The sequence below is a fragment of the Phoxinus phoxinus genome (genome assembly GCF_949152265.1).
Source record: "Phoxinus phoxinus genome assembly, chromosome: 21".
NCBI lineage: Eukaryota > Metazoa > Chordata > Actinopteri > Cypriniformes > Leuciscidae > Phoxinus > Phoxinus phoxinus.
Genome location: NC_136896.1, coordinates 9,005,444 through 9,032,851, shown reverse-complemented (window position 1 = coordinate 9,032,851; position 27,408 = coordinate 9,005,444). Strand labels below are relative to the sequence as shown.

Sequence of the window (27,408 nt, the reverse complement as noted above, 5' to 3'; positions counted from 1 at the left end):
AGGTTCTGATTCACACTCCTGGCTTAAAGATTACAGCCTTTCTGACTGATGGAAAAAGCATCAGCAACATTTTTAATACATGCATGACCAAGTCAACATATTCAATATCCAGCAGATGAGTAGAGAAATCAAGAAACCCTTGCATTCTAATGGTCTTTATCATGCATACATCAGGAAATAAGTGAAAAGAGAACATTTCAAAAACAATTACAAAAAAGCTAACTGTACAAAAACGCTGCTCACAAACTCACATCCCAAAACTTTTTTTCCTGTTACCACAACAGTTTGTACGTACATAACAGATCAGTGCTTCCTGAAACTAATTTCTCTCTATGGTGATATGTTTTAAAAAAAAAAATCTTTATTTTACATATTGTTATACCACTAAATCAGCACCAATTCAGAGCCTCTGGACTTCTTTTTTATTTACTGTAAGTTTCTAAGTTACACAGTCGTGGTGCTGAGCAGCCTTGTGGCGTAAACATCAAACCACAGCAAGAATTATGTAACCTCTAAACACATCATGGTTTGGACCTGGTGAATGAGCAAGAAAGCATGAAACAAACATGGCAAAAATGCACTACATACTCTTATGAATATTCAGTGTCTATGACAATCTCTAGATGTGTTATGGAAAAGGCGGTTAGGTTGCAATCATTTGCTGTTAAGATGTACAGACATGTAATCATTTTTAAAATAAATACCACATTAGATTAGAGGTTACAGTATGTATCTGTGATTTAACAGCAACACAGGAACGGAACGGAAAGGATATTAAGTTAAGACATCTTTCGGTTCATTACGTAGAAAAGGGGATAGACTGTGGCTCACAGGAAAGGCAGCTTCTACAGAAAACACTAACTGAGTTTTGACTTTAGGTTCTAAATGTCCCATGACACCTGTACATATCAGTCATTTTAAAATATGCCACTTACACAGGATTAGCAGCAACTTAAAGTGACAGTTCACCTAACAATTAAAATTCAAGTCAATTCAAAAATAAATGAAAATCAATTATTCACCCTCATTTCATTTCAAACATGAATGATTTGCTTTCTTCTGTGGAACATAAAAGGTGATACAGTATATTAAAAATGTTTTTTTCCATCCTTACAACAAAAGTCAATACGGTTAAAAGCAGTTTTGAATACCACTGACCTTCAATGTATGGATAAAAGGGTTGACATTCTACTAAACATTTGACATTACGGAAAATAATTAAAGTCAAACAAGTTTGGAATGACATGAAGGTGCATACATGATGAGCGTTTTCATTTATGGGTGAACTACCCATTCAAATTCTCCTTTGATGAGTCTATGGTAAATCAGAGGTTTCAGGTTATATGCTGGAGAATTGCACTAGTATTGGAAAAAAATGAATGCTGGTAATTTGGAGATTAGCTGGTCACTGTCAGAAAATACACTCGCATGTATTGTTTAAATATGTACATCTGGTGACATTGTAAGTGAGCCCCTTATACTCCATAGCTGCAGCCCAACTGGATCAATTAGAATAATAAAACTTCATGAAGTTGCCTAGAATTATTTATAGTGAGGCAATCAGCTAGAGGTAGAACACAATAAAAATTGAATATCCCTCTTTACCAGTAAACACAGAATTCTCTGGACAAAATAATAACAAAACATGTTAATTAAAATGAGCCTGACCCCACCCAGAGTTAGATATATTCTTTACAGTACATCAGAAATAATTATCTTGAAAAAGAGATTTTGTCATCTGCCATGCAAATGTATCCCAAAAATGCATTAATTCTGGCTTACAATCACATATGTAAAAACATTTAAAATGTCTCTGTAGACAGAATGAGAACAATTCGATTTGGAAGATTCTTCCTTCAGCTGGAAAGCTTTTGCTTTGCCTGATTGAAAGCCTTTGTGTTTTGATTGAACTTACAAACTTAAAAATAGTTGAATAGAGGACTAAAAAAAAAAGATTCCATGCATTTAATCTGATTTTGATTTTTAAAAGAAATTTCAAGCCTGACTGATTTTAGGTAAGCAAGAAAAATAGTTTGCACACAGTCTCATTGACTGGCTGCATTTGATTTTGGAAGCATAGCTTCTCTGGCAGATATATTCATGTAAATAAACGTGTGTATCATGATCACAAAGAATGAAATATTTCCCCTCTGAATATGAGGTAAGTTGAGGCGATGACATTCACATTATAACCTGTTAAAACAGACTTTAACAAGCTCTTATGAGATAGTAAATGAACTGCACGAGTGACGGCTAAAATACGAACACAGAGAACCTACAGCTAAAGCTCGTCGCATGAGCGGTCTCGTGTTTGAAACAGAAAAGAAATCAATAAAAACCCCATTTCACAGCTAATAAAAATGCTCTCTAATAAAATAGAGAGAGAAAAAAAATCATGCTAATTTAGCCCTCCATTGTACATTTTGGTATTCATTTGCTATATCATGCATTAGTTTGAGGTTTCGAGGGGGATAAAGGAATGGCCTCATTGAAAAAAAATCCCTCTAATAAATGTCCCTGTCCAAACCAAAGCAGCATGCAGGTGAACATCCCTCAAACAACATTGATGTAGGCTGTACTCAAAATAAAGATTAGATGGTCCAGGATCTCACAGATTAAAAACGCAGCCCTCAGTGGCGTTCACGGCAGAAACAACGTTCCGCCCATTGGAGGTGTCGCAGGAAGAGCTCTGCAGAAGGGAATCCAAAGGAACCATGATCTTCTCCACCACAAAAACGAACATGACGCTGAAGAATACGACCATGCCGTCCTGTACAGACGCAGGTCAGAAGGGAGAGTTCATTCCCAGCTTCGTCTCAAACTGAAGCTTCTGTCTCTTCTGGTAACGCACTCGTACCCTGAAATCAGAGACACATTTGACTGGTTATCCAAATCTAGCACTGGGTTAAATGATTAATGGTTTATGTAGGCTAAATATAGGCTTATTTAAAGTTGAAATTAAATAGACATTTCTGTCATCAACAAAAACATGTTCATAAATTAATACGAAATCATATTTATTGAATAAATACTGAATGAAGACTTTGTTTCAAATCATGTGACTCCAGTCATAAGCTATGTCAGCGACTGTCAGAAAACATGAAGTTTAGCAAATTATTACGTTTAATAAAAGAGCTACAGTGGCTTCCTCAGTGGTTACAAATGTTCATTTCCATTTTGTGCTAATTTCAATGGAAGTGAGGGTTTTATTTTCATGGGATGGGAAACGCTGCTTTATTCACGTATTGTATCTACCATATGCTGATTTTTGACCAATTCAATTTGAAACTGTGAACTGAACATGACACAGCAAGTTTGAATATGAACAAAATGAGATTTCAGAGCTATGGTGAAGGAGAATAACACTTGCAGAGTCACATGATCCTTCAGACATCATTCTAATGTGTTGTTCTTACATCAGTGTTGAAAACAGTTGTGGTGCTTAAATATATTGTGGCCTTTGGTGACAATATGCATTCATTGTATGAAAAAGTGCAGTCTAGAAGAGAGACAGTCATACAGGTTTGGAACAACAAAGGTGAGTAAATGAAGACTGAATTATCATTGGTACCCTCCACATTTATCCTCTTACCTGATTTCATGCAGTTTTACTGCTTCATTGATTAGCACCACAAGTACAATGGACAGAGAGACTAACAGCCAAACAAACAAGGGAATGTGATGTAGAGTGAAGACCACTTCTGTACTCCTGTCCTGCCACAAATGATAGTCTATCACAGCCTGCACCACCTGTCCCAACAACCTGCGAGGGAAAGAGAAGAAAATCCAGTATGAGTATGTGTTAACATGTGACTCTGCTAATGAAAACAACATTCTCTACAAGAAACACTCACACCACAGGCACTGTGAGACACCACCATGTGTTACTGAACGGGTTCATCCTCCAGAGGGGTTGTGAACGGTGCACATAACTCAGAGAGATGACCACTGCAAGAGAGCGAGATCAATAATAAATAACATGACTATAAACAGATCATGTTATAATCCAAATCTATCTAAATAAGCCATCTAGTAACTATTCAAGTGTATTCAGTGTATTTTATTAAAGTGACCTGTGTGTAAAGCTAGAAACCCTGCCATGATCTTCTGAATCAGAAGCAGCCCATTGGACAATTCACCAAACCACTGCGGGGCATCCTGGGAGCTGTGTATATGAATCATTGGTTAGAACTCATAACTAATTCATATAATCTAAACACAGAGAAAATGAAATTTTAGTGTGTGCATGTACCTGGATGTCAGTATGTGGGAGCAGGTGATGGTGCTGTTATCAGTTTTTGTGAGGTTAGCAGCTCTAGAACACACTTCCTGTAGAGAAAACCCAAAGCCGACTAAGTAGGCCAACATCGTCAGACCAAACTTCAACAGGAACCAGCCCAGGAAGTAGTGCTGGGTCTGTGGTAGAGAGTCAAACATAACATGAATGCACACGTGTGTCAACAGTTTAAATCGGGTGCACTGTGTGGTCTCATGACTGACCTTCCGTGGTATGGAGTCCAGATTCTTTCCAGTAGCGACTGTCATCACCGAACTGTCAGGAGGTTTTCCCAGGAATGACACGCTGTGAATGCCCAACATTAATTTTTTGATATATATAAAGGTCACAGATATGACACAGTGTGCAAGTTTTACTAAGCAACATGTAGGCGTCTTTTTTGTCACTTCTTCTCTATTACCTTAGCAGAGGGTAACAGAAGCAGGAAAGCCACAGTATGTCTGTGATGTTCATGGGAGGAGGCAGCTGAATAAGGCAGGCCAGGAACTACAAAACATCAAGGGTACACATATGAATAAGGATGGAATGTACGTAACACACAGGTCTGTTTTGGACAGTGTGTCTTTTCTCACCTGAATGATGACCAGTGTTAGTTGACACTGCAGTAGGAAGAGGAAGCACTTGCGGATGCCGTAGGTTGTGTGTCTTGCCTGAAGATGCATCAGAAACAGCACTAACATTCAAACATTTTCTTTTTTTAAGTCAGTTTTATTAGGCATAGTCTAATTATGATGGGGGAATGGGACTGGGACTAGTCCTAATCATATTCTAAATCATATTCTTTTTCAGTACATTGACATTTTTTCAGCTTGAGCTGTGATGCAGTGGTTATCTTGTGGAAGATGCAGGTTTGAGTTTGACGTGCAACCGCTCTCCTTCTCCTAATAAATGAATGCCCAAATATTTTGTTCTTTTTTTATTGTAAACACACATACTGTTCTTAAGTTTGGGGATTTTTTAAAGAAATTAATACTTTTATTCAGCAAGGATGAATTAAATTGATCAAGAGTGACAGTAAAGACATTTATAATGTTATAAAAGATTTCCATTTCAAATAAAAGCTGTTCTTTTGAACTTTCTAGTCAAAGAATCCTTACATGTTTCACAAAAATATTAAGCAGCACAGCTGTTTTCAAAATAGAAAAAAAAATTAGAATGACTTCTGAAGGATCATGTGACACTGAAGACTGGAGTAATGGCTGCTAAAAAATTAACTTTGCCATCACAGGAATAAATTACATTTTAAAATATATTCAAATATAAAATGGTTATTTTAAATTGTAATAATATTTCACAATATTACTATTTTTGATTAAATAAATGCAGTTTTGGTGTGAGACTAAGAGTTAAACTTTTTTTTTTTTTTTATCATTCTGACCCCAAACCTTTAAACAGTAGTACAGACCAGGGGTGCCAAATCCTGTTCCTGGAGATCTACCTACCTGCAGAATTCAGATCCAACCCTGATCCAACAGACCTGTCTGTATTTATCCAGTGCTCCTGAAGGGTTGGAGCTGAACATTGCAGGAAGGTAGATCTCTAGGGAAAGGATAAGGCTCCCCTGATATACATAAATGCACTGAATGAGCTTGTATCTTCTTGCTCCCATGTAATCAACAGCATTCCAGGAAGAGTGTTTATGTGAGAGCTCCCCAAACCTGCTCTATGAGTTTGACCATGCTGACACTCTCGCCCTGATGGAAGGACACAGAGCAGGCAAGGCTGTTGAGTTGAGCACTGAGCCCCAGTGGAGACAGCTCATCACAGTCTTTATTCAGCCCGCAGCCTCCAGCATATCCAAACGTCTCCCACGAGCACCGGGATGGGTACAGGGGATCCAGGGAGATACTATAACACACAGAGTGAGGATTTCCAAATCCTTATGATCACTTAAAACTCAGATGATTTTAATTAAATTTGAACATTGCTACTCTCAACATTTATAAAAAACATTATTTTTTATAATAACAATTTTTTATAGTAATCAAAAGTATGTAATAATGGGAATTATGTAGACAAAAAACTCAAAGCTATCTTTTAGCTTCTTGAAAATTGCCATTATTTAGACTGAAGCTTTGCATAAGATTATAGGTCATATAAATTATGGTGTACAGTGATGTGTGTGCTACCCACCTGATGTCGCTCTGCAGGAAAAGGCAGCTGTTACGGAAGTTTGCAGAGCTCCCCAAACAGCACGTCACCTCTCTATTCTCCTGCATGATCTTCATCATTTCACACATTGCTGTGAGACAAACATTTGAGGGCTCAACGCAAGTACACTAGGATATAACACACATGGACTAAAAACCATAAAACTTTAATGTTCAATTCAAGGTGTCTTTAAAGTAATTTTTTTAATGGAATATAGGAGTATATTTTAAATAAAATAAGATATATTATTATAAATAAAATAAGATTTATCTGTGCACATCATTATTTTTCTTAAATTCATGTGCCTAATCTTTAATCAAAATAATGTCCCCAACCCCTCGCAACAACATCTCTTCTTTGACGGGGCAATAATTATTCTTTGACGGCCCCTCCAGCAACCTGTCACTCACATGAGATCACAGTAATTAACAAACGACAATGATCCAATCGATTCCCCATGGACAAAATCAACTCCTGTCCTACATTTTTTCTCGTTCGAGAAGCTGTTTCACTCGGATATACAATATGTCACAATGAGGGGAAAAAAAATATTGCAACATCTGTTTCATGTCGACTTTAAAGCTGGTCTTGAGGCTGACTCACTTTCAGGGGTGCAGTCTGTGAACAGGGGCACCAGTAGAGGCACATTGTCTATGTTCTTCAAATGAGGACGAACCTGATGGATGCCACGAGGCAGTTTGGCCTACAGAACAACAGAAAGGAAAAAGCACCAATTATTATTTTCGCAACTGCAAGGCTGCTCTGTGCCTGTTCAAAATTTAGAGTAAAGATACAATGCCACATAAAAGCCAGACTAAATCAAGGATCACAGTATACAGTTGTAATTGAAGTATAAATGCATTTATGCCACCTCTGAGCAACATTAAAAAGTCTATGTAAAGACACCAAAATGCCACTTCAGAAGCGCTTCTGTGCACTGTAAATTTGGCACTAGAGTCTGATGTGACAACATGCTATTGGTGTAGACTGCTTACTCTGTTGCAGTCTTCTAAGAAACTGGGCACATCACTGTCAGTAGGCTGGAAGCTGGCAAGATCTGATTGATCCTCAGGCAGTAGTGGACCCTCTGCATCATCACGAGAATCTAAGAACAGGGAGATGATGATTCATTTGAATAAATTCCACATTGGGTAAAAATGCAGTTTATGTACATTTTGTGTGCAGGCAGGCAGGCAGGCACAGTTACCCTGCAGATGGTCATCATGTAGGGATCCTGCTTGGCTAGGACTGGACGGAGCACCATCGCAGTGACCATCTCCATTTGGAGTCAGAGAGATGTGACAGTTCCAGCCCGTCTCCAAGCCCATCTTCTCTGCGAACACCTACAGGCAGACAACATTATAAAATACGTTATAAAATATAAATCCCAAATACATAAACTTTTCACCATCAAGTTTTCCCATCAGCGTCATACTTTGCTGCGTAGCTCATCCTCCATGGAAAAGTACACAAAGCGGATACAGGCTCCCACCAGGTTCTCAATTAGCCGTACAGTGTCCAGACGGGCCTGGAACTGGGATGACACCATTCCCATGAAGATTTGGCCGCTCAGAGCTTGAACACAGTCCTCCTTCTCCAAACTTTCTCCAATACCCTCTGAAACACATACAGTAAATATGTATGTTAAGAGTTGGTAAGCTTGACCATCTATGTATCCATCTACGTATAGATCTATACATATATCCGTCAGTCCATCCATCTACATATCTAGATCACATCTACATCTGCCTATGAATCTATTTTACTATCTACACATCTATATCCATCTATGAATTTTTCAATCTATCCATCCATCTCTTTCATATCTATCTACCTACATACCATCAACAAACAATCATATCAAGATATATATTTTTTCACTTTACTGTCCAGATCGTGAGCTGAACAGACCATGTCTCTCACCATCAGAGCTCCAGCTGTTCCTGCGGCTGCCGTGTTTGATGGGGGTGGTACTGGGAAGCTCCACCCCAGAAAAGAGTGTAGGGCCTGGAGCCAGCTCCACACACTTTCCATTGAGCTGCTCAGACAATGTCACCTGCATAGGCTTATAGGCAAATGCAGAACAATATCCTGACAGACAGGCACGTTGGTAGAAATCTAGAACCTTTTTCCTATGGGGCATAAGACCAGTACTTCAGTACGGAAACAAAATTCTTCACTCTGCATTTTAAGAAAACTGAATGACTAGTGTCAGTCTTTTAATTAGTGTCTCTGACCTATCAGTGCCAGACAGCGGATAGATGTCCGCGCCGTCCCAGAAATCCGTGCAAGCTTCCAGGATGAGGTCAGCCGAGCCGTGGGAGAGCATCTGCACATTATCTGAAGAGAGTTCAAAAGGCAAAAGGTCAGTGACTAAACAAACCACCAAGGATAAACAGGAAGTGGGACAGAAAAAAAGGGCCGTACTGGTGGTGCTGTCCCTAACAAACAGACTGATGAGGTGACTGATGGGGGGCTGGCGTTTAGTGAAGTTATGGAGGCGTCGTGGGGCAGATTCTTTGGCCTTCTCTCCTGAAGGGAGCTGGTACAGAGCCAGATGATTCTCATGCTTAAACAGTTCTCTCGCTCCCGGAGTGAAACCTGACATACAACAGAACAGAAAACAACAATTCAGTAATCTTAAGAAGGGTCTAACAACAGTATGTGAAGATACAACAATTAATCTAACATTACAGTTGACTAGAAGCACTGCCAGACTAGATGCTGACCAATAATTAGGTAAGGATTTTGCCAATTGATTTTAAATCTCTATATTGATTGCAATTAAAAATGTTGTTTGTGTTGTTATATTCTTGGAATCTTGGGATGGGGTGGTCCATATAAGCTACAGGAGTACAGAATAAATGAAGACCCAAGTGCAGATTATTGTGCAACCAAAAATCACAACAATATAATAACTAGAAAAAGATTGCTTTGTATGCTTTTTGCCAATAGTTACAAAAACAATCATTTGTACCAATAAATCCGCAAAAAATATAAATGTATGTTTATTAACATGCCTCTCACACTTACCTATAAGACGAGATAGTTCACAGAGGCCCCAGGGAACGTGAACGGGTAGAACCGCCCCGTGGCATTCCTGCAGCGCCAGGTTGGACAGGTGATCTGAGAATCGGCAGAGCTGCTGGGTGACGGTGACATTACAAAGGTTCAACAGGATGTTCAGGCCAAGGGGCTTCAAAGAGGGCAGGTGATTGTGCCAACCGGAGTCATCAAAGAGGATGCTGACGGGATTCTGCTGATCCTGGGACAGGCTCAGCATCTCCAGATGATAGTCACACACAAAATCTTCTGCTTCACACAGATCATCACCCACACCGCATGGCTGGAAATAGAGACATACACAAAACACATGAACACAAGTGCATAGTCATGAGTTAAACTAGCTCTGCAGGAGTAGTCCTACCTGAGCAATGTCATCTCCACCCTCAGTGTCATCTCTGAAACTGACGTTGGAGCCCGATGGGTGTTTGGAACGGGTGGTTTGGGGTCCTCGTCGCTGCCGTTGAGTGTCCGAGGAACGGGCGGTGTCATGTGACGTCTCACTGGGTTCCTGCTCGGCCATGTGAAGGGAGGGTTCAAATGCTGGTAAACACAGCAGTGCTTCACCTTCCTGGGGCTAAACAGGAAGAAAAGAAAAAAAACAGACTGAAGGGAGACAAAACACAGACGCTAAAATAACAACTTATTCAAGTCCATCCGTATACAGTATAATTATATATTTTCAAAACTTCTGAAGTAACTTAATTCAAATGATCATAATGAAAAGAAATTGTAATTATGATGCTTCAGTCTAGCTATCAGTAGTACCTCATCTCGTTCCTCATCGCCCTCTGTCCTGCAGAGGGAGTTGACTGACAGGTCGTCTCTGAGGTCATCCTGGCTGTCATGAGGAGGCTCTACTCGTCCACTGAAGAACAGCACAGTCTCAGGACTGGGGTTAGGCCAGGACAGAATACCCTGCTTATCCACACAGCATAGCACCTATGAGTGGGTCAGGACATATGATAAAACAAGATACTTCATTATCAGTTAATAAAGCATGAATTTAAATTAATATTAGGGGAATTAATTACCAATTAATGGTAAAACACTTAAAGTATATTTTAATAACAAATGAATGTCATTCGCTAGTTATGTCACGCAATACAACATATGCTATGTTTATATGGCATTCTCTTAAAATGATTTGTAAATGCATTCCATTTACACTCACCTGCCATTTTATTAGGTACACTTATTCAACTGCTCGTTAACTCAAATATCTAATTAGCCAATCACATGGTAGCAACTCAATGCATTTAGGCATGTAGACATGGTCAAGACGATCTGCTGAAGGTCAAAATGAGCATCAGAATGGGGAAGAAAGGTGATTTAAGAGACTTTGAGCGTGGCATGGCTGTTGGTGCCAGACAGGCTGGTTTTTCAGAAACTGCTGATCTACTAGGAATTTCACACACAACCATCTCTAGGGTTTACAGAAAATGGCAGTTCTGTGGCTGAAAATGCTGTTGAAAACAGAGGTCAGAGAATGGCCAGACTGGTTTGAACTGATAGAAAGGCAACAGCAACTCAAATAAGCACTTGTCACAACCGAGGTATGCAGAAGAACATCTCTGAACGAAAACAACGTCGAACCTTAAAGCAGATGGGCTACATTAGCAGAAGACCACACTGGGTGTCAGCTAAGAACAGGAAACTGAAGCTACAATTCACACAGGCTCACCAAAATTGGACAATAGAAGATTGGAAAAATATGTCGCCTTGTCCATCCTGCCTTGAAACAACAGTTCAGGATGGTGGTGGTGTGAGGGATATTTTCTTGGCACTCTTTGGACCCCTTAGTACCAATTGAGCATTGTTTAAACACCAGTCTATCCGAGTATTGTTGCTGTCCATGTCCATCCCTTTATGACCACAGTGTACCCATCTTCTGATGGCTACTTCAAGCAGGATAATGCACCATGTCACAATGCTCAAATCATCTCAAACTGGTTTCTTGACCATGACAATGAGTTCAACTATACTCAAATGTCCTCCACAGTCACCAGATCTCAGTCCAGTAGAGCAACTTTGGGATGTGTTGGAATGGGAGATTCACATCATGGGTGTGCAGCCGACAAATCTGCAGCAACTGCATAATGCTATCATGTCAATAAGAACCAAATACAGTGCTATGCATAAGTTTAGACACCCATGCTAAAGTTGCCTAAAAAGAGGAATAAAAAATCATCTTTTGGAAATTTATCTTAATGCCTTAATTTAAAAAATGAGGAAAACTCCAACCTTTAAGGACACCAATTTTCTTTGTGAATGAATAATGTATCGTTAAAAAATAAATGTTCTTCCTTAAAATACAGGGTGCATAAGTTTGGACACCCCTATGTTAAATTCCCATAGAGGCAGGCAGATTTTTATTTTTAAAGGCCAGTTACTTCATGGATCCAGGATACTCTGCATCCTGATAAAGTTCCCCTGGCCTTTGGGATTAAAATAGCCCCACATCATCACACACCCTTCACCATACCTAGAGATTGACATGGGGTACTTTCCATAAGATCATCTCTCAATGCAAATCAAACCAGCTGTTAGGCTAACTGAAATAAAACCATGCCAATCTCTAGGTATGGTGAAGGGTGTGTGATGATGTGGGGCTATTTTAATCCCAAAGGCCAGGGGAACTTTATCAGGATGCAGAGTATCCTGGATCCATGAAGTAACTGGCCTTTAAAAATAAAAATCTGCCGGCCTCTATGGGAATTTAACATAGGGGTGTCCAGACTTATGCACCCTGTATTTTAAGGAAGAACATTTATTTTTTAACGATACATTATTCATTCACAAAGAAAATTGGTGTCCTTAAAGGTTGGAGTTTTCCTCATTTTTTAAATTAAGGCATTAAGATAAATTTCCAAAAGATGATTTTTTATTCCTCTTTTTAGGCAACTTTAGCATGGGTGTCTAAACTTATGCATAGCACTGTATGTACCTAATAAAGTGGCTGAAGAGTGTATGTAGCATGTTTTATTTTAAATTCATTTAATATAGTGATTTGAAATGCATATTAAACATATGTTCATATTTTCGAACATTTAGCCTATTCGCGGTTTTGCATGCATGCCCTCTTGCAATAAAAGCATATTTATTTACTGTAAATACCTCTTGATATTTGTTTATACAAACTGAGTGAGGGATGTGTCGTAATTATTGTTTGGGGTAATTAACAGGATGATACAGATGCAGTATCTCAAGGATGTAAAGAAACGTTAAATATTCCGAATGGGACCAAATTCATAGAATGTTCCTGCTATTAAAAAGACATTTTGATTGACCACTATTTTAAATATTGGAGGAGGAAAACTGCCCTCATCAGTGTCTATAGCAGTTACAGTAATGTTATAATTTGACAAGATTGAAAATAGCACAGACTGGTCGTTTAATTATTATTTATTTTGTGATTATTGATCTTTTTATTTTAATCAAATTGCAAGTAGGAAGTGTTTGTATGTTGGAAGAGTAGTATGTTTATGTGCCACAAGGGGGGGGCACTCACAGTGACGGATCCCAACGAGTGCAGCAGACTGGAGGTATAACAGAGGGTCTGGGACTCTCCTTTCAGCACACTGACCAGGTGTCTCCACACACAGCGTAGCATCTCCTGCACAGAATCGCACACACACACAAACATGGTGTGAGTCGCATCATCTCCCCTGACAGAAACTGAAATCCATGCATCAGCAACTCTGTGTTTCGAACGGCTCTGCAAAAGTGTCCGAATTTATGAAACCTGGATGTTATCCACTGACAACACACACGCACGCACGCACACATACAGGCACACACACACCTTGCGGCAGGAAAAGGAATTGAAAGAAATTGAACTGACTGAATCACAGAAGATTTGAAACTGAAGCAAATAAATGAAAGCTTGAGACAGCAACTACAGGAGAGCAGCACTGTGAAGCAAGAACTGAAAACAGTTAGTTGCAGGTGAATATATCTGAGGCACATCAGATGTCCATGAATACACCTTTAAAGTCAACATGAAATCAAAACTGACCCCAATTACTTTCCTAATGCATGTTCCTGGTCTCATTGTGAATGAGTCATCAGTGCACATAATTCTAAAGAAAAAACAGTTGTCTTTCATCAAAACATAATGACTCACACAATGTGTCTACACTAAACGCGACACGTCGCACCGCAACAGCTTGAGGCCGTCTACACTAAACACGACAGTTGCAAATCAAGTGACTGCTTGAAGTACGTGAGAATTAAGACAGGGCGTCAGTTTACTGTCGGGAATTTGCCGTGCCGCATCCAGTGTAGACAGCATCACTTATTATAATGGGTTCGATTTGCTTTTGTCGTGCAACTCGCGTCTGGTGTAGAGAAGGCCATCAATTAAGCCGCACACACACACACACACTTAGAATTTTATGAATACCAAACTTCTTAAAACCTTCCTGTTTGTATTACAAAGTTTTTGAAATAAGAAATTAACCCCAAAAACACACAGCAGAAATACTTTCAGCCTGTTCATATGTCTGATCTGTCCATGCAGACACATACTTACCATACTTTGAAAAAAAAAAAAAAAAAAAAAAAAAGTCTTGTTCATGCAGAAGTTCTCCAATTGTACATTAACTACATTAAAATGTAGTCCAGACAAGCACCACCACTATAGAGAGAGCATATACTCTATCATGCAAACCTCAGGCAGGCAGAAGGTGGGCAGGCAAAGGCCAAGGGGTCAAAGGTCAGTGTGGGGGAGCCAAACTAATCGGCAGCACAAGAAGCGAAAAAGATGCAAATAAATAATAAAGATTGCGGGAGTATTGGCTGATTTTGCAAACTTGATCGAACAAAGTGAGATGAAGTGCCCAAGTCTTTTAAAAGAAAAAAATGAGAACAACATAAAGAAATGGTGGTGAAGTAAATAAATAAAATAACAGGCTATTTTTATAGTGATCCTTTGAAATAGACAAGTTGACATGAGTAAAAATAAGAAAACAAAAAGGATGACGGTTGTGGGAGGGTCCGGAGCAAGGGAGAAGGAAGGATCACAAGAAGCGTGTGGTGAACGGGTGGGAGAGGAGGAATACAGAGGATATACCTGGGAGGACACCACTTCCGTGTAGCTGCTTAGAGTGTCCTCAGAGAACTTAGCAAGCTGGGACAAGAAAAAAGTCGGATTAAACACCTGAGCAGATGATCAGCTCTCCGCTTCAACTCTGGCCAGATCGCTTCACCTCGACTCTGCAATCCCTCCCTAATCCTCCCTACTACTAGTGTGAGCTTGGCCAATGAGCTTTACTTCCTCATGGCTGCAAATCAAAGTTAATACACACAGTAATCATAGATAGAGCGAGTTATAATTTAGCAGAAATATACGTTGGTGTGGGATTAGGGAGTTATGAGAGTTGTTTATGTTTTGTGTGTGTGTGTGTGTGTGTGTGTGTGTGTGTGTGAGAGAGAGAGAGAACTGTTAATGAACAGCAAAAAGTGAGTGGAATGAATATGTGGTGTTCTGTCTGTCTTACCAGTCCAGTGGGAGAGTTACGGCTGGACTCGGCTAACACACGGGCCTCTCCATACGCATTGACCAGAACCCACATGACAGGAAACAGAAGAGGTAAAATGGGCAATACACCCATCATCTATTCATCAGAGAGAAAGATAGAAATTCACTATTAATACCAACATTGTTGTGCCAAATAAAAGTTTTGCATCAGATGTCGTGTCTTAAATTCTAGTTATTATGGCTCTCTGTGCAGTCTTTGAAAAAAAAAAAAAAAAAAAAAAACATGCAAAATATTGAAATATGTACGGATTCGGAATATTTACCAATAATAGTCCTTAGATACATTAGAACAGCGATTCTCAACCTTTTTGACTCCAAGGCCCCCCCACTGGGCACAAAATTATTCCAGGGCCTCATGGCACTGGATAAGGATTAAGAATAAGGATTTTTAAAGGGTTAGTTCACCCAAAAATAAAAATTCTGTCATCATTTACTCACCCTCAGGTCGTTCCAAACCCGTAAGACATTCCTTTATCTTTGGAACACAAATGATTTTTTAATAAATCTGAGAGTTGAACTACCCCTACTGCAACTACCACTTTCAAGCCCCAGAAAGCTAGTTAAGGCATCATAAAAGTGGTTTAACCTCAATTTTATGAAGCAATGTGATGTTGTTTTTTTGTGTGCAAACAAAGCACTCGAGTCGCTTCATAAAATTGTGGTTAAACCACCGGAGTCATATGGATTACTTTTATGTTTTTCTGGGGCTTAAAAGAGGTAGTTGCGTAGCCTGTCAATTGAGAGACTAAAAACTCTTAGATTTTATTAAAAAGATTTTGTTTTTGTTTTTGGGTGAACTAAACCTTTAACACTAGTTTTTACTCACAAATTCTACCTGATACAATTTTTTTAGAGCTTGGCATAAAATGTAAATTAATAAAATCTTAACATGAATATAACATGACTTTTCCAGGTCTAGAAATCACACCTTTTAAAATAAGGCTACCTCATATCAGAGAAGTGAAGAGAGTGGGAACCCTGATTCTTCATTAAAAAAAAGGGATGAATTAGCATTAAAAAAAAAAATCTTGATTTGGTTGCTTTGGCTTGTTTTGATCTTGAGGCTCTTGGAAATTTGATGAGGCCCCGGCCCTGTGGTTGATAACCAGTGTTTGAATGATGTTTTTTTTTTTTTTAAACAATCATAAATAAAATACCTCAGGTTTCATGATATATCACCAGGATGTGCTACCAGGATCTCATAGCCATAACAACAAAACTGCTTTCTTAAATTGACCATTGTATTTAAATTTCACAAAAAGCCTGGTGGAAAGTAGCCTGGCAAGCCAGACTGACATCAAGATGTTTAGTCTGGCAACTCTCCATAGGAGAGTTTATCCGAGGGGCTTTATCCGAGGGGCGGGATAAACGGTTGTCTCTCAAAATCCCTCTGCACGCAATAGGATAGCGCTACAACCAACCAGAGCACCGAAGAAGGTGACGTAGTCAGAGCGGCAAAGATCCGGTCCAGCAAAACTCTGAACACTTCTTCCTTTTTTAAGAATGACTTAAGTGCCGTTCTTTGCTCTTTTCTTAAAGAAAAACTTAACTCCAAGTCCTCCAGAGTCGCGGCCAAAGCCGATTCGAAAGACCGCTGTTCTCCATCCGCAGCCACCATTCTTTGTTTTCAAGTGGCAGCCGTCGCAACTCTGTCGTCATATGTTAAGCCCGCCCCCGCCTACTTTATACACGACGTGATTGGCCTGACCCAATTTAGGTTTTTGCAGCTAGAAGGTCTATGGAGAGTTGCTAGACTACCGTGGCTGCAAAATACATTTTGCTGCCGCTAGGGTGCGTCTAGATTTCTAGGCTAGGTGGATAGCAATATGGTTGCTTGATTTTGTATGGAACGATCATACAAGTATTGTCCCTTTCCCACAATGCCCTTCAAGGGTGCAAAAATTGTATTTGCCCAATCACTATTATGGCCTAGTATTATATATATACACTGTATAAATGATACAAATGTGCCTTATCCTAATATTTACTATTTTCAGAGTGAGAAAGCAATTCTGAATAAAAATAAATAAATAAAAACTAACAAATGCATTGTGATTTACTATTATCAACCTGCAACTGAAGGAAGTTGAAGGGTCCAGGGGTGAGACCAGGAGTGTCACAGAAGTACCGGATCGTGTTAATAAAGAAAAAGGCCACCTATAAATGAAAAAGTTGACCAAAGATCATCATCAGCAAACAGACAATTCGTAAATGTTATGAACATTAGTCCCACTTTACACTTCTTGCATGTGAGTGTTGCAAAAGCCTTTACACTGAGTGATGATTGTACGTTCATTCATACAAGATAATATGCAAAAGATTGGTTGACAAATAGCAGAAAATAAGGTGAAAATTTCAGTTCAGCAGGCTCAACAGTTTAACTCATACATACTACTTGTGAATACAGAAAACTGTTAATATGGGTGTCAAAATGGATGTAGACAGGCTGCAGACACAACGTGTGAAACTTTGTGACACATTTTGAAAACTTAGTTCAGTTTTATCATACCAATACAGCAGGACAGGCGAATTTGGCAATACTGGACTGCACAGTGAACCGTTCGTTATCAAGGGCTGTGATTGGACGGGAGAGAGCCAGGTCAAGACTGTTCCTATCGGCCAGAAAAAGGTGATTAGTTACTAGTGTGAGAAAATAAAATTTTTCACATAATCACAAGAGAAACTGGCAGCATGAAAAAAAACACAAAAAGTCTCCACTGAGGTATTAACCTGACACTGTCGAGTATAGGTGTGCGCACCACCCTGAAGAGGCGGTACTGCTGAGGACTGTGGGGGCCCCTCCGCTCATTCACGCGTGGGGAGGGAGGAGGGGAGAAAGGCGGAAAAAGGTCTCCTGGCTCCAGCACGATGTGTTCGTCGTCCTGGTAACATAAGATTCAGTGATTCAGAAGAACGGAGTTAAAAAACCAGATAACCCGAGAGAAACACTTATTCTCCAAGGTTTTCTTTTGTACGGTTTCAGATTCCAGTACAAAATACCAGTATCATAATAGCTTAAAACTGAAGCTAACCAGCCACGATAAGCAAGAGAAAATTGTTGCAATGTTTTGTTTCCATTTCAAGGGCAAAATGCTTTTTTGTTTCCATTTCTATGTAGCCCTGCTTAGTCGAGTCACCTTTATTTATATTGAGTTTTATACAATACAGATAGTTTCAAAGCAGATTTATAGTGATAAACAGGAAAATAACAATTCAATGATGCAAACTAAATTCAATTCTGCTGTAAAGCAGCACTAAAAAGACAACAGTAAGCAGTTGTTATGTAGCTGAAATCACTTCAGTGTGGATTCAGTTTGGTTCAATAACTGTGTAAAGTTGATCAAATATGGAATGAGTTCAATTCAGCTATAAAGCAGCTCTTGAGAGAACAGTGATGTCAGTTCTCATGCAATAGTGTCAGTGCAGTCAAATCAGCAATATTTGAATACTAAGTGAGTGTCCCCAACTAAGCAAGCCAGAGGCAACAGTGGCAAGGAACCCAAACCTACTGAAATCTAATTGGTCCAACAAATAAAGCCATGAGTAAAACAACAAATTGGTCCAACAAATCTAATCCCACTCCACAAATAAAGTTGGACATTAAATATCAAATGCTTCCTGATTGGCTGTGATTGTGTCACAGTAACAATCTCTGTAATAACTATGGTTTCCATGCAGTCCTGTTATTTGTTAATAAGCTAATATTAAAAGATTATGAAAATGTCAAAAGCACATAACTGAAAATGAAAATATATTCAAAATATTACAAAAGGCTATAATATTATATAAATAATACTACAATAACACGTTTACCATTGTAATTATGTAGGCTATATAAAATACATCTAAAATTGTTATGCATATAGTCATCCATAAATCTACACAATACACGAACAAAAAAATCATGTAATTCAGATCTGACATTACCTTGATGCCTCTGAGAGATGCAAAGGCTTCCTGGCCTGGTCTAAGAGCGATGACATCACCTTCCACCAGTAGACTGATAGGTAGATTGACCAGTTGCTCGTCTCTGAATGTCCAATGCAGTGACCAAGAAGGGGAGGTGGGAGTGTAGAGGTCAGGGTACAGAGAGGGGGCCCATCTGATTGGATGTCCTGCACTTCTCTCCAAATAATCTGGCAAAATAATGAGGAAAAAGTGAAAAAGTTAAGTGAACATTAACTTATTAAAACTTGGAACGACAAGTCAAGAGAAAAGGAACAACATCAGAGTGAATCAATAATGACAGAATGAACTATACTATAATTCAAGTTATATAAAATCATATTTAGCATTGCGTTGAAATGTAACGTAAATTAATGGATGAAGCCTAGCATAACCACCAATATTACTTCCCAAAGCAGGACTGATTCCTTTAGATGTTTATATACTTGCTGCTCCGCTCACCGTTCAGCTGTGCGATAATGGACTTGAGCCTCCGCACCATCTCGCTGGTCCGTAACCTCTGCTGCCGTCTGATGAGGAAGAGGTTCAGCAGCAGCAGGAGGAAGAGCGCACCTGCGTTCACCAGCTCTATGCCTTGACTGAGATGAGAAAAGGTAAGCAGCTTACATAAAACAAAATAAAGTGCTAATCCCAACTATTTAATAACATCCATTCAAAATGCCATTCAAAAGTGTTTTGCGCCATCCCTGCCCACCTGCCCTCCGGCTGGCTGCCATGACAACACAACAGCCCAACCACCACAACCAGAGTGAGAACAGCTCCTGGCCAATGGAAGCACGAATGCCGGTCGTCATGGTGAAGGAAGCTCTTAGCCCACAGCTCCTGCAAAATGAAAAGTAAAACTAAAATCAGGATTTCCCTGACAAAACTAATTTAACTGTGATAGCAGAATAACCCAGAACAGACCTGTATCGTGTATCTTCGCCGGCTGAATTTCTGGTGTTGCCCCAGTAAGTTGGACAGCTGGTCCCGTAGGGCGCACAGAGCCTGAGCCGTGGACAGTCCCAGTGGAGTCGCCTCCTCCTCCTACAGCACAACCAAACCAATCAATCCATGAAAGTCACTTTGTTTTAAGTTGTGATAAAATGGCTTGGCTCATGAATATTAATTAGGTTGAAAAATATTTAAAGGGGACCTAAGTTGTAATATAAGTCTCTGGTTTCCCCAGAATGTGCCTGAACAGATAATTTCCCCACAGATAATTTATTATAGCTTGTCAAATTTGCCCCTATTTGGGTGAGAGCAAAAACACACAGTTTTTGTGTGTTCCTTTAAATGCAAATGAGCTGCTGCTCCCCGCCCCCTATCCAGAATAGGGTGGAACCTTTACAGCTTGTGCTTCAGATACTCCAGCAACAACAACAACAACAACAACTGGAGAATGTCATGCAGCAAAAATGTCATAAATTGTCAGCAGTGGTGTCCAGCCTAACATGTCTGAAACGGAGTCGGACACTGATGGAGAGACCATGGAAGAAGTTAGGCTACATCTTTTAGAATGCAACAGGACATTTCTGAATAGTTAGTGGATAATTGTATGCAGTTGTTGTGGAGTTGATTCAACTCATCGACTAGCATGTACCGTCATATTAATCTAAAAATCCGCTAACAGGGCAGAACATACCAGTCATGGGCGGGGCTTGAAATCTGCAACTGCTTGTTTGGAGATACTGTTTATGATTTATGGGGATTGTAAAAACAGAAGTGGGTGAATTTTTACCATTATAGGCTGGTTGTTTAAACAATGTGGACACACATCTGTGTTCAAACACCTTATAAAAGTGAATTTTGCACAATAGGTCCCCTTTAAAATGTGAAAAATGTTTAGAAATTAACAGAAAAAAGAAGAAGCAAATTGAGTTTCAACTTTCAACATCATTCTTGCTGACTAAAAGTGCGGTCACATTACCATAAATATCAGCAAAATTTCACAGGCAAAAAAGGTCCATTGTCTATTGTCAATAGTGTAGTAATGTACTGTATTAAGCACAGCTCACATAGAAGTCACTTTCAAACCAAGCAGATGTTGGTCAACGGGGCAAATCTGCGTGCACAACATAAACCCGTTGAGGAAATCTTTCGCCGTTACACAAAATTCCAGACTGTGTGAATTAAAATGCTCAAATTAACTTTTAATTAAAATCTGCTAATGTTGGTCCTTGGATTTTGAACTTCATTGGATAAATACAAAAATATGAAGTATAACTTGTCTTGCTGGCACGACTGCAATGTTTCTGAGCACGAGGGATCCTGTTTATAATTCACCCTAATTTATCTCTTTATTTTAATAAACCAAAAGTGCAGTCTCATCTCATGTCTTTTGCAGCATCTTGAGCAATGGATGGCATTCTTAAAACGCAGCATTCAAGTTAAAAGATGTTCAGCTATTTAAAAAGCATCTCAAGAGCTTGCATTTTTAACCGCAACAACGCATTCTGTGAATGGGCCCTAAGAATGTTGTCTAGTACCACAGACAATAATTCCTTGTCCCTTATAAAAAGAAACACAAATCATGTTTATTAATGCACTTGTAAGAGAATATAAAAGCAGAAATGTGAAGCTCCTATTGTTATAGATTCTTCTACAATGTTTAAGAGGTGGATAATACTTTATAAATAATTACTAGTGCTACACTTAGGCCCTGTTTACACCTGCTAAGATGCTTTTTGGTCGATCGGATCCCAAGTAGATGAGAGTGACACATACCCATTTACACCCGGTCTGATTGTCCAAATCTGAGAAGCAATCTAAAATTATTTTTGTAGAAACTGACATTTTCAAAAAGTTGTATTTAACCTGTAACATTCCATAAAACACAGCCAATAATGACAATTATTAGGACATTATTATTTGTATTAGCTTTATTCACCAGTTCAAAAGCACTGAAGGAAAACTATTAAGGGAATGCAGACACTGCAAGTCAAACCTATTTATTTAGGCAGAAACTTTTATTGCTCAACATGCCTATTATGGTCACAAAAGAAAAGGCTCTCTCCCCTCTGACGCATTTTGGCTATCCTACCAGTATTACCAGTGGATTTGTGGGACAGCTAGGGTCCTGTAGAAGCAAACGAGGGCCCACCACTATAAATAAACACACCACTTTCCCCGAGACTGAGTGCCTGAACTAAATCCTTTCATGAGCATCTCTCACACATCAACGAGCAGGGATTTACCATCAGCTCACACACAGACACATGCGGTCACACACGGTGGCCCATTATGGGTAAACCACTCAAGACCTTGAAAAATGCACCACACAATCACACCCAAAGCTGAGAAAAGTGCACATGCACCTGGCACGGCACTTCCACCTGTTCACGGTCCTCGAGATTAATCACACGCAAACAACAGACTTAAGCCTTCGCACACGAGACCTAAATGTTGATCCCGGACAGTCGGATTCAGACAGATCACAAACAACTGAGTTTGTAAGAGGAAGTGTGCACAGATCAAACTCACTTTATTCTTCCAGAACCAGGTCCCATTTTTCAGGATCATGGCTGCGACTACTCCCTCTGCTGCCGACAGACTAATGTATGACTGGTGCGCGTGTGGGCTGGACAGGAGTGTGGCGGGTGCTACGGGATAATGTATGCTGCTGTTTCAGCACCAGTCACACGGTCTGGACAGACAGTCTCTGCCTCTGCGCATTCAGAGGCTCTGTTTTGGGCACGTCCCAGCCACCCTTGTGTAGTCTGCCAGTTAAAAAAGCATTGCACATTAAAATCAGTGCAATTGACCACAGAGAATGAACACAACTGTTCTTTTCAGACGGTAACAGTGTGCAGGTCTGCTAAAAACAGTTAAGCTGAAGGAGAATGAACAGAAAAGAAAGGAGGTTTTGTCAGTTCTAGCATGATTAGTCTGAGAGCTCTGCAGAGGCAGCTGCAACACTCCGCCTGAAGAGAAACAGGCAAAAAATTGTGTAAAATGACAACGAAAAGCTGTAGAGGATGAGCAAGTATCAGGGTTGGAGAGCTTTTGAAAGAAATAATTAGAGAATAAAGTGAGGGAAAGGGGCTTGACAGACAAGCAAAAGCACGGTGTGCCCTCGCCGCCCTGTCCAGGCATTCATCCATTCCAGCTAACACAGCAATTTACGGTCCTAGCAGTGATGTGGTGCGGCAGGACAAAGAGCATCGTCATTGAACCCTACAACCTTACTAAAGTTGGGATGTGAATTTTAAATAGTGACAGATTGATATATATATTTCATATATTTAAAAATAACAAGCTAAAGTGGAAAAAAATTGCCATTATTTAGAAATGTAAAAAAATTAAATATGACATAATATATATATATATAGATAGCTGTTCCTGTCCCCTGGCAACAACTATCCCAGCACACTCTCATTACCTCAGCAAAATCAATAGAGGTAAGACAAGAACCAAAAAGGGGATCTCATCTCAGCAACATCATTACTGCCAAATTACAAAGTCATACTGCCAATGACTTTGATGATGCTGTCTAAATTCAGCTAAATTTAGATGTTTAAGGTACTTGAGTTTGATTGATTAAAAAAAGGATAAAATCATTCTCTCAATAAATTCAATCACAGAAATACACATATATGAGCTGGTGAAATCAATTATGTGACTGCTGACAAATGTACAATATTTTAACATACTCCTAATATGAAAGCTACTGCTTCCACGAGGAATACGTAAGGTCACTGAAATTCTGGCCCAGCTTCACTCCCTTTCAGGCACATTTTAAACTACAACACACAAATTCATGTCAAGCTTTTCTTCATGTCCAAGTCAAAAAGACAATATGCCTTACACAACCTCTACAACTTCCATCTCCATTAAAAAGTAGCTGGCGTGGTTCAAGATGAACTGTTATTATAGACACTTCAGAGCAAATTTACCCATGACTGGAGAATATGCACGAAACTCAAACTGTAAACAAACATGTGTTTGTTTACAACAACACAAATATCCATTTTTTTATTTTGTGTCCCAGAGCTTGATCATGAAAAAAATCTATTTTCATTCCCACCAGCTATTCAGTGCTTCCTGTATGGAGTATAACAGAGGTCTAAAATATGCCAAAGAATAATGAAAAGAATCAGTGAAGGTCTACTAGTGTGATCAAGCCCAGGGTCAATGAATTTGAGTTCAAGTTGTTTTTAGCAACACAAATGCTCAGGCTATGTCATATTACATGAGAGTAATTAAGCCAGTTATTTATATATTTTGCTGTAGTGTGTCAGTAGGAAATCAGTTTACATTTCCAAACATTCCTTTTTCCATTAATTGTAATAATCCAGTGAGATTTTGTTTTATGTACAAGGAGTCTTGACAACAGCCGGTGCTCCACATAGAGATCTGATCTCACCATTATCGAGTCCTTCTCTGATTACATGAAGAAACAGAAAAAACTGAGACAGACTAAATCCAGAAGAACTGCGGCAACGTCTCCAAGACGATGAGGAAAACTGTCTGAAAAACTATGTGCAAGTGCCCCAGGACAAAAGCTGTATTAAACGCAAAGGGTGGTTACACCAAATATTGACTTGATTTAGATTATAGAAGAAAAATTATAAATAAAATCTATTTACGACATCTATCTTTTTAAAAGCATAAAACTTTTCATAGTACTGCAACTTTTCAGGCAGGTTTCTCCAAGCGTCTTGGAGACGTTGCCACAGTTCTTCTGGATTTAGTCTGTCTCAGTTTTCCTGTTTCTTCATCAAATCGCAGACAGATTCGATGATGGCGAGATCAGATCTCTCGTGTGGAGCACCGGCTGTGGTCAGACTCCTTGTGCGTACAAATTAAATACATTAATTAGGTCAATGAGGCCAGTTAGGTTAATGAGGCAAGTCATTGGATAACAGTGGTTTGTTCTGTAGCCAATCAAACAAACAAAAACAAAAAATTCTTATTAACTTTAAAAAAATCTATATATATAATAAGAAATAACATCTCTTGGGAAATATTCGAAAAATAATTACTATTTCTTAAGGGGGCTAATCATTTTGTCTTCAACTGTATGTATAAAGTCATACCCAAAAATGTCCCAAAACTCTTGTTGCATTACTTTATATGTGATTTTTGTTTGTATTTACAAACTGAGGGGTGGGTCATCAATAATCTGAGCACTTACCTGTTTCTTATCCTGTAGCTCCATGGCAACCGCTGTATCTCACCATGCTCTGTCGAGCTGCCCAGAGCTGGTAGTTACGGTCCACACTTGTCCCGATACCAGCCCGGCCCCCAGCTTCAAGATGCCTCACCTGCGGGCACTGCCAGTCTGAGGGACGGTTCTCAGGGCTGTAGTCGATGCCCAGGGAACTGTAATCTATGAGAGGGTGTGGCTTCTCTCTTCTTACATTCAAAGGGATCTGATATGGGTAGAAAGAGATACAAAGGGAATTAATAAAAAGAGTCAATGACACCATTAATAATATTTTTATCCAAGTCAAGTTTGCATGCTGCAGTTACTGGAAAAATTCTGTATTCATGGCAATAAACATATTCCCAAATAAAGACATGCAAATTTTTTCCCAGTTCCCACTATTTTCACTGGAAGTAAAAAAACACTGGCCTATGCTCGCTTACTTGTGTCAATGACAACAGCACACAAGAGTGCAATACTGAGCAATAACATGTCTGTAAATAAGGATATGACAAACAACGTGTCTGTGAACTTTTTTTCTTTTTAAACAAACATCAAGATTTTAGATTAAAATTCAGGCAAGTCGATATGGCAAAGATTATATATATATGCATTTATTTTATATGGTCCTACAGTGTGACAACTGACAAGTATATAAATATTCCATACAATCTCTAAATTATTAAGGTAATAAAAACTGCATGCATAATAATTATTAAAAGCAAAATTGGCAAAATTCTGTCTAAAAAGTTTAGGGTGGAGAATTGCATGTCACATGGCATTGGCAGGACAACTTAACTTCTCAAAAGTATTTTTGTGTCAACTACCCAGATGTTGATTTTATGTTCATTACAGTACATTCTTATGCCACCTTAATATAATCTAATATTAAACACGGTAGGCTAAATTATATAAAGGTCCCAGTAATGTATAAAAACTGCTTTCGGCTACAGCCTACAACCTCAAACAATGTGGCATTTACTCATTTAATCTTTAGCTTTCTAGGTAAGACAAGCAAACTTACTCTTACTGACTTTGAATATCTAAACTGGCTCACAATGCAGTAATTAATCATCATAGCCGAAAACAACCCAAAATAAATCACTTACAATCTCATAAATCCAACATATTCAGAAAAAGTAGTGTTTACCTGATTTATAAGACAGTATTAGACAAATACTTTACAGAGACTTTAATCTTTGACTACAGGTAGTGTAATGATGATGCAGGATTCATCTGAACAAGTAACGATACAGTCTCTAAGCAAATGACAGTTATATGGAGACATTTGTTTAGTACTGTGTATATTACTACACAGATACACTAAATAAACAGCGGTATTGCATAAAGTTATTAAAGGCAGAAGTAATATCTTGCATTTACTTACATATCATAATGATGTACTATATTACGATTATTAAGCCTGTGTTAACGTGAAAGACAGCTTCCATGTTGAACGTTTGATCGAGCCTTGCGACTAGGCTTGTGAAAAAAAAATCCTGCTTTTTATCTCTGTTGAATTTAGGTGTCAAAGTTAGAATAATTTATATATAAACATCCTTATACCATTTATAAATATTCCAAACAACTGGTTTATCAGTTTATTAGAGGTGGCCTAGGGGTTAAATGATACTAGCTACCCGCTCAAATCACAATAAATCAATGCAAACTTACGTTATAGAGCTGTAACATCAACGACCCGCAAGTAGTATCGTCAATCATCAAGAGTGTTTTAGCAGAATCAAATAATATTCGTCTCAAAATCCTTGGACTCACTCCCTGTTGACGGCCATGTTAGTGACTCAAGGGGCGTGGTATGTTTGTGCAGGGACGATGTAGTGGAATTTGATTGGTCAGTGTTATCTGAGAGGCGGGATTTGTTTTGTTTTGTCCTTTGTGGTTGGTCAGTACTACGGGGAAGTCAAGTGGTGCTCACTGCAGTGCAATAATACATCCAGCTCCCCCTCTCTGGACGTAATGGGTGGATCTTGACCTGGTACAGTACAGCTCCACCTCTGTGGACCTAATAATGGGTTATGTTCAGCGATAGGGTTATTGTTAGGCAGAGGGGTCAGGGTGTGGTTGAACCATTTAGTTCCACCCATTAAATCCACCGAGGGGGAACTAGACGTCAAGCTCCACCTATTGGCTTTGCAGTGGCTTGCCGCGTTCTGACTCAAAGGGCGGAGCCTCTGTTTGACGTTTGAATATCAAATCTTAAATGTCATGTGTGGTTTATAATAAATGTATATTGATAAATAG

General features: G+C 39.1%; 1 protein-coding gene across 2 annotated transcripts; it reads right to left on the bottom strand.

Annotated features, from left to right (window-relative positions):
• Positions 1 to 350: 350 nt before the first annotated feature.
• tmem94 (transmembrane protein 94) lies at positions 351 to 26,958 on the bottom strand. 2 transcript variants are annotated; one of them, XM_079595117.1, is made up of 32 exons: positions 26,821 to 26,958; positions 25,135 to 25,372; positions 19,926 to 20,045; positions 19,714 to 19,841; positions 19,461 to 19,597; positions 18,981 to 19,189; positions 17,784 to 17,935; positions 17,563 to 17,665; positions 17,124 to 17,210; positions 15,013 to 15,129; positions 14,586 to 14,642; positions 13,023 to 13,127; positions 10,280 to 10,453; positions 9,876 to 10,088; positions 9,482 to 9,794; positions 8,876 to 9,049; positions 8,686 to 8,788; positions 8,372 to 8,580; positions 7,884 to 8,065; positions 7,656 to 7,791; positions 7,444 to 7,553; positions 7,052 to 7,151; positions 6,431 to 6,539; positions 5,956 to 6,145; positions 4,870 to 4,947; positions 4,698 to 4,783; positions 4,501 to 4,582; positions 4,253 to 4,416; positions 4,074 to 4,165; positions 3,855 to 3,948; positions 3,593 to 3,763; positions 351 to 2,858 (listed from the first exon to the last, which is right to left on the bottom strand). In XM_079595117.1, exons 2-32 carry the CDS (start codon positions 25,156 to 25,158, stop codon positions 2,786 to 2,788), a joined length of 4,092 nt encoding a protein of 1,363 aa, XP_079451243.1. In that variant the 5' UTR covers positions 25,159 to 25,372; positions 26,821 to 26,958; the 3' UTR covers positions 351 to 2,785. The 2 variants fall into 2 exon arrangements, with proteins under 2 accessions (XP_079451243.1, XP_079451244.1); XM_079595118.1 differs by lacking the exon at positions 14,586 to 14,642.
• Between the last annotated feature and the right edge of the window lie 450 nt (positions 26,959 to 27,408).

Coding starts and splice junctions, on each gene's coding strand:
- tmem94 (XM_079595117.1), bottom strand. CDS start 25,158: ATGGAGCTACAGGATAAGAAACAG. Junction 19,842..19,925: donor GGCGAAGATACACGATACAG/GTCTGTTCTGGG, acceptor TTCATTTTGCAG/GAGCTGTGGGCTAAGAGCTT. Junction 4,784..4,869: donor TAACACTGGTCATCATTCAG/GTGAGAAAAGAC, acceptor GATGTTTTGTAG/TTCCTGGCCTGCCTTATTCA.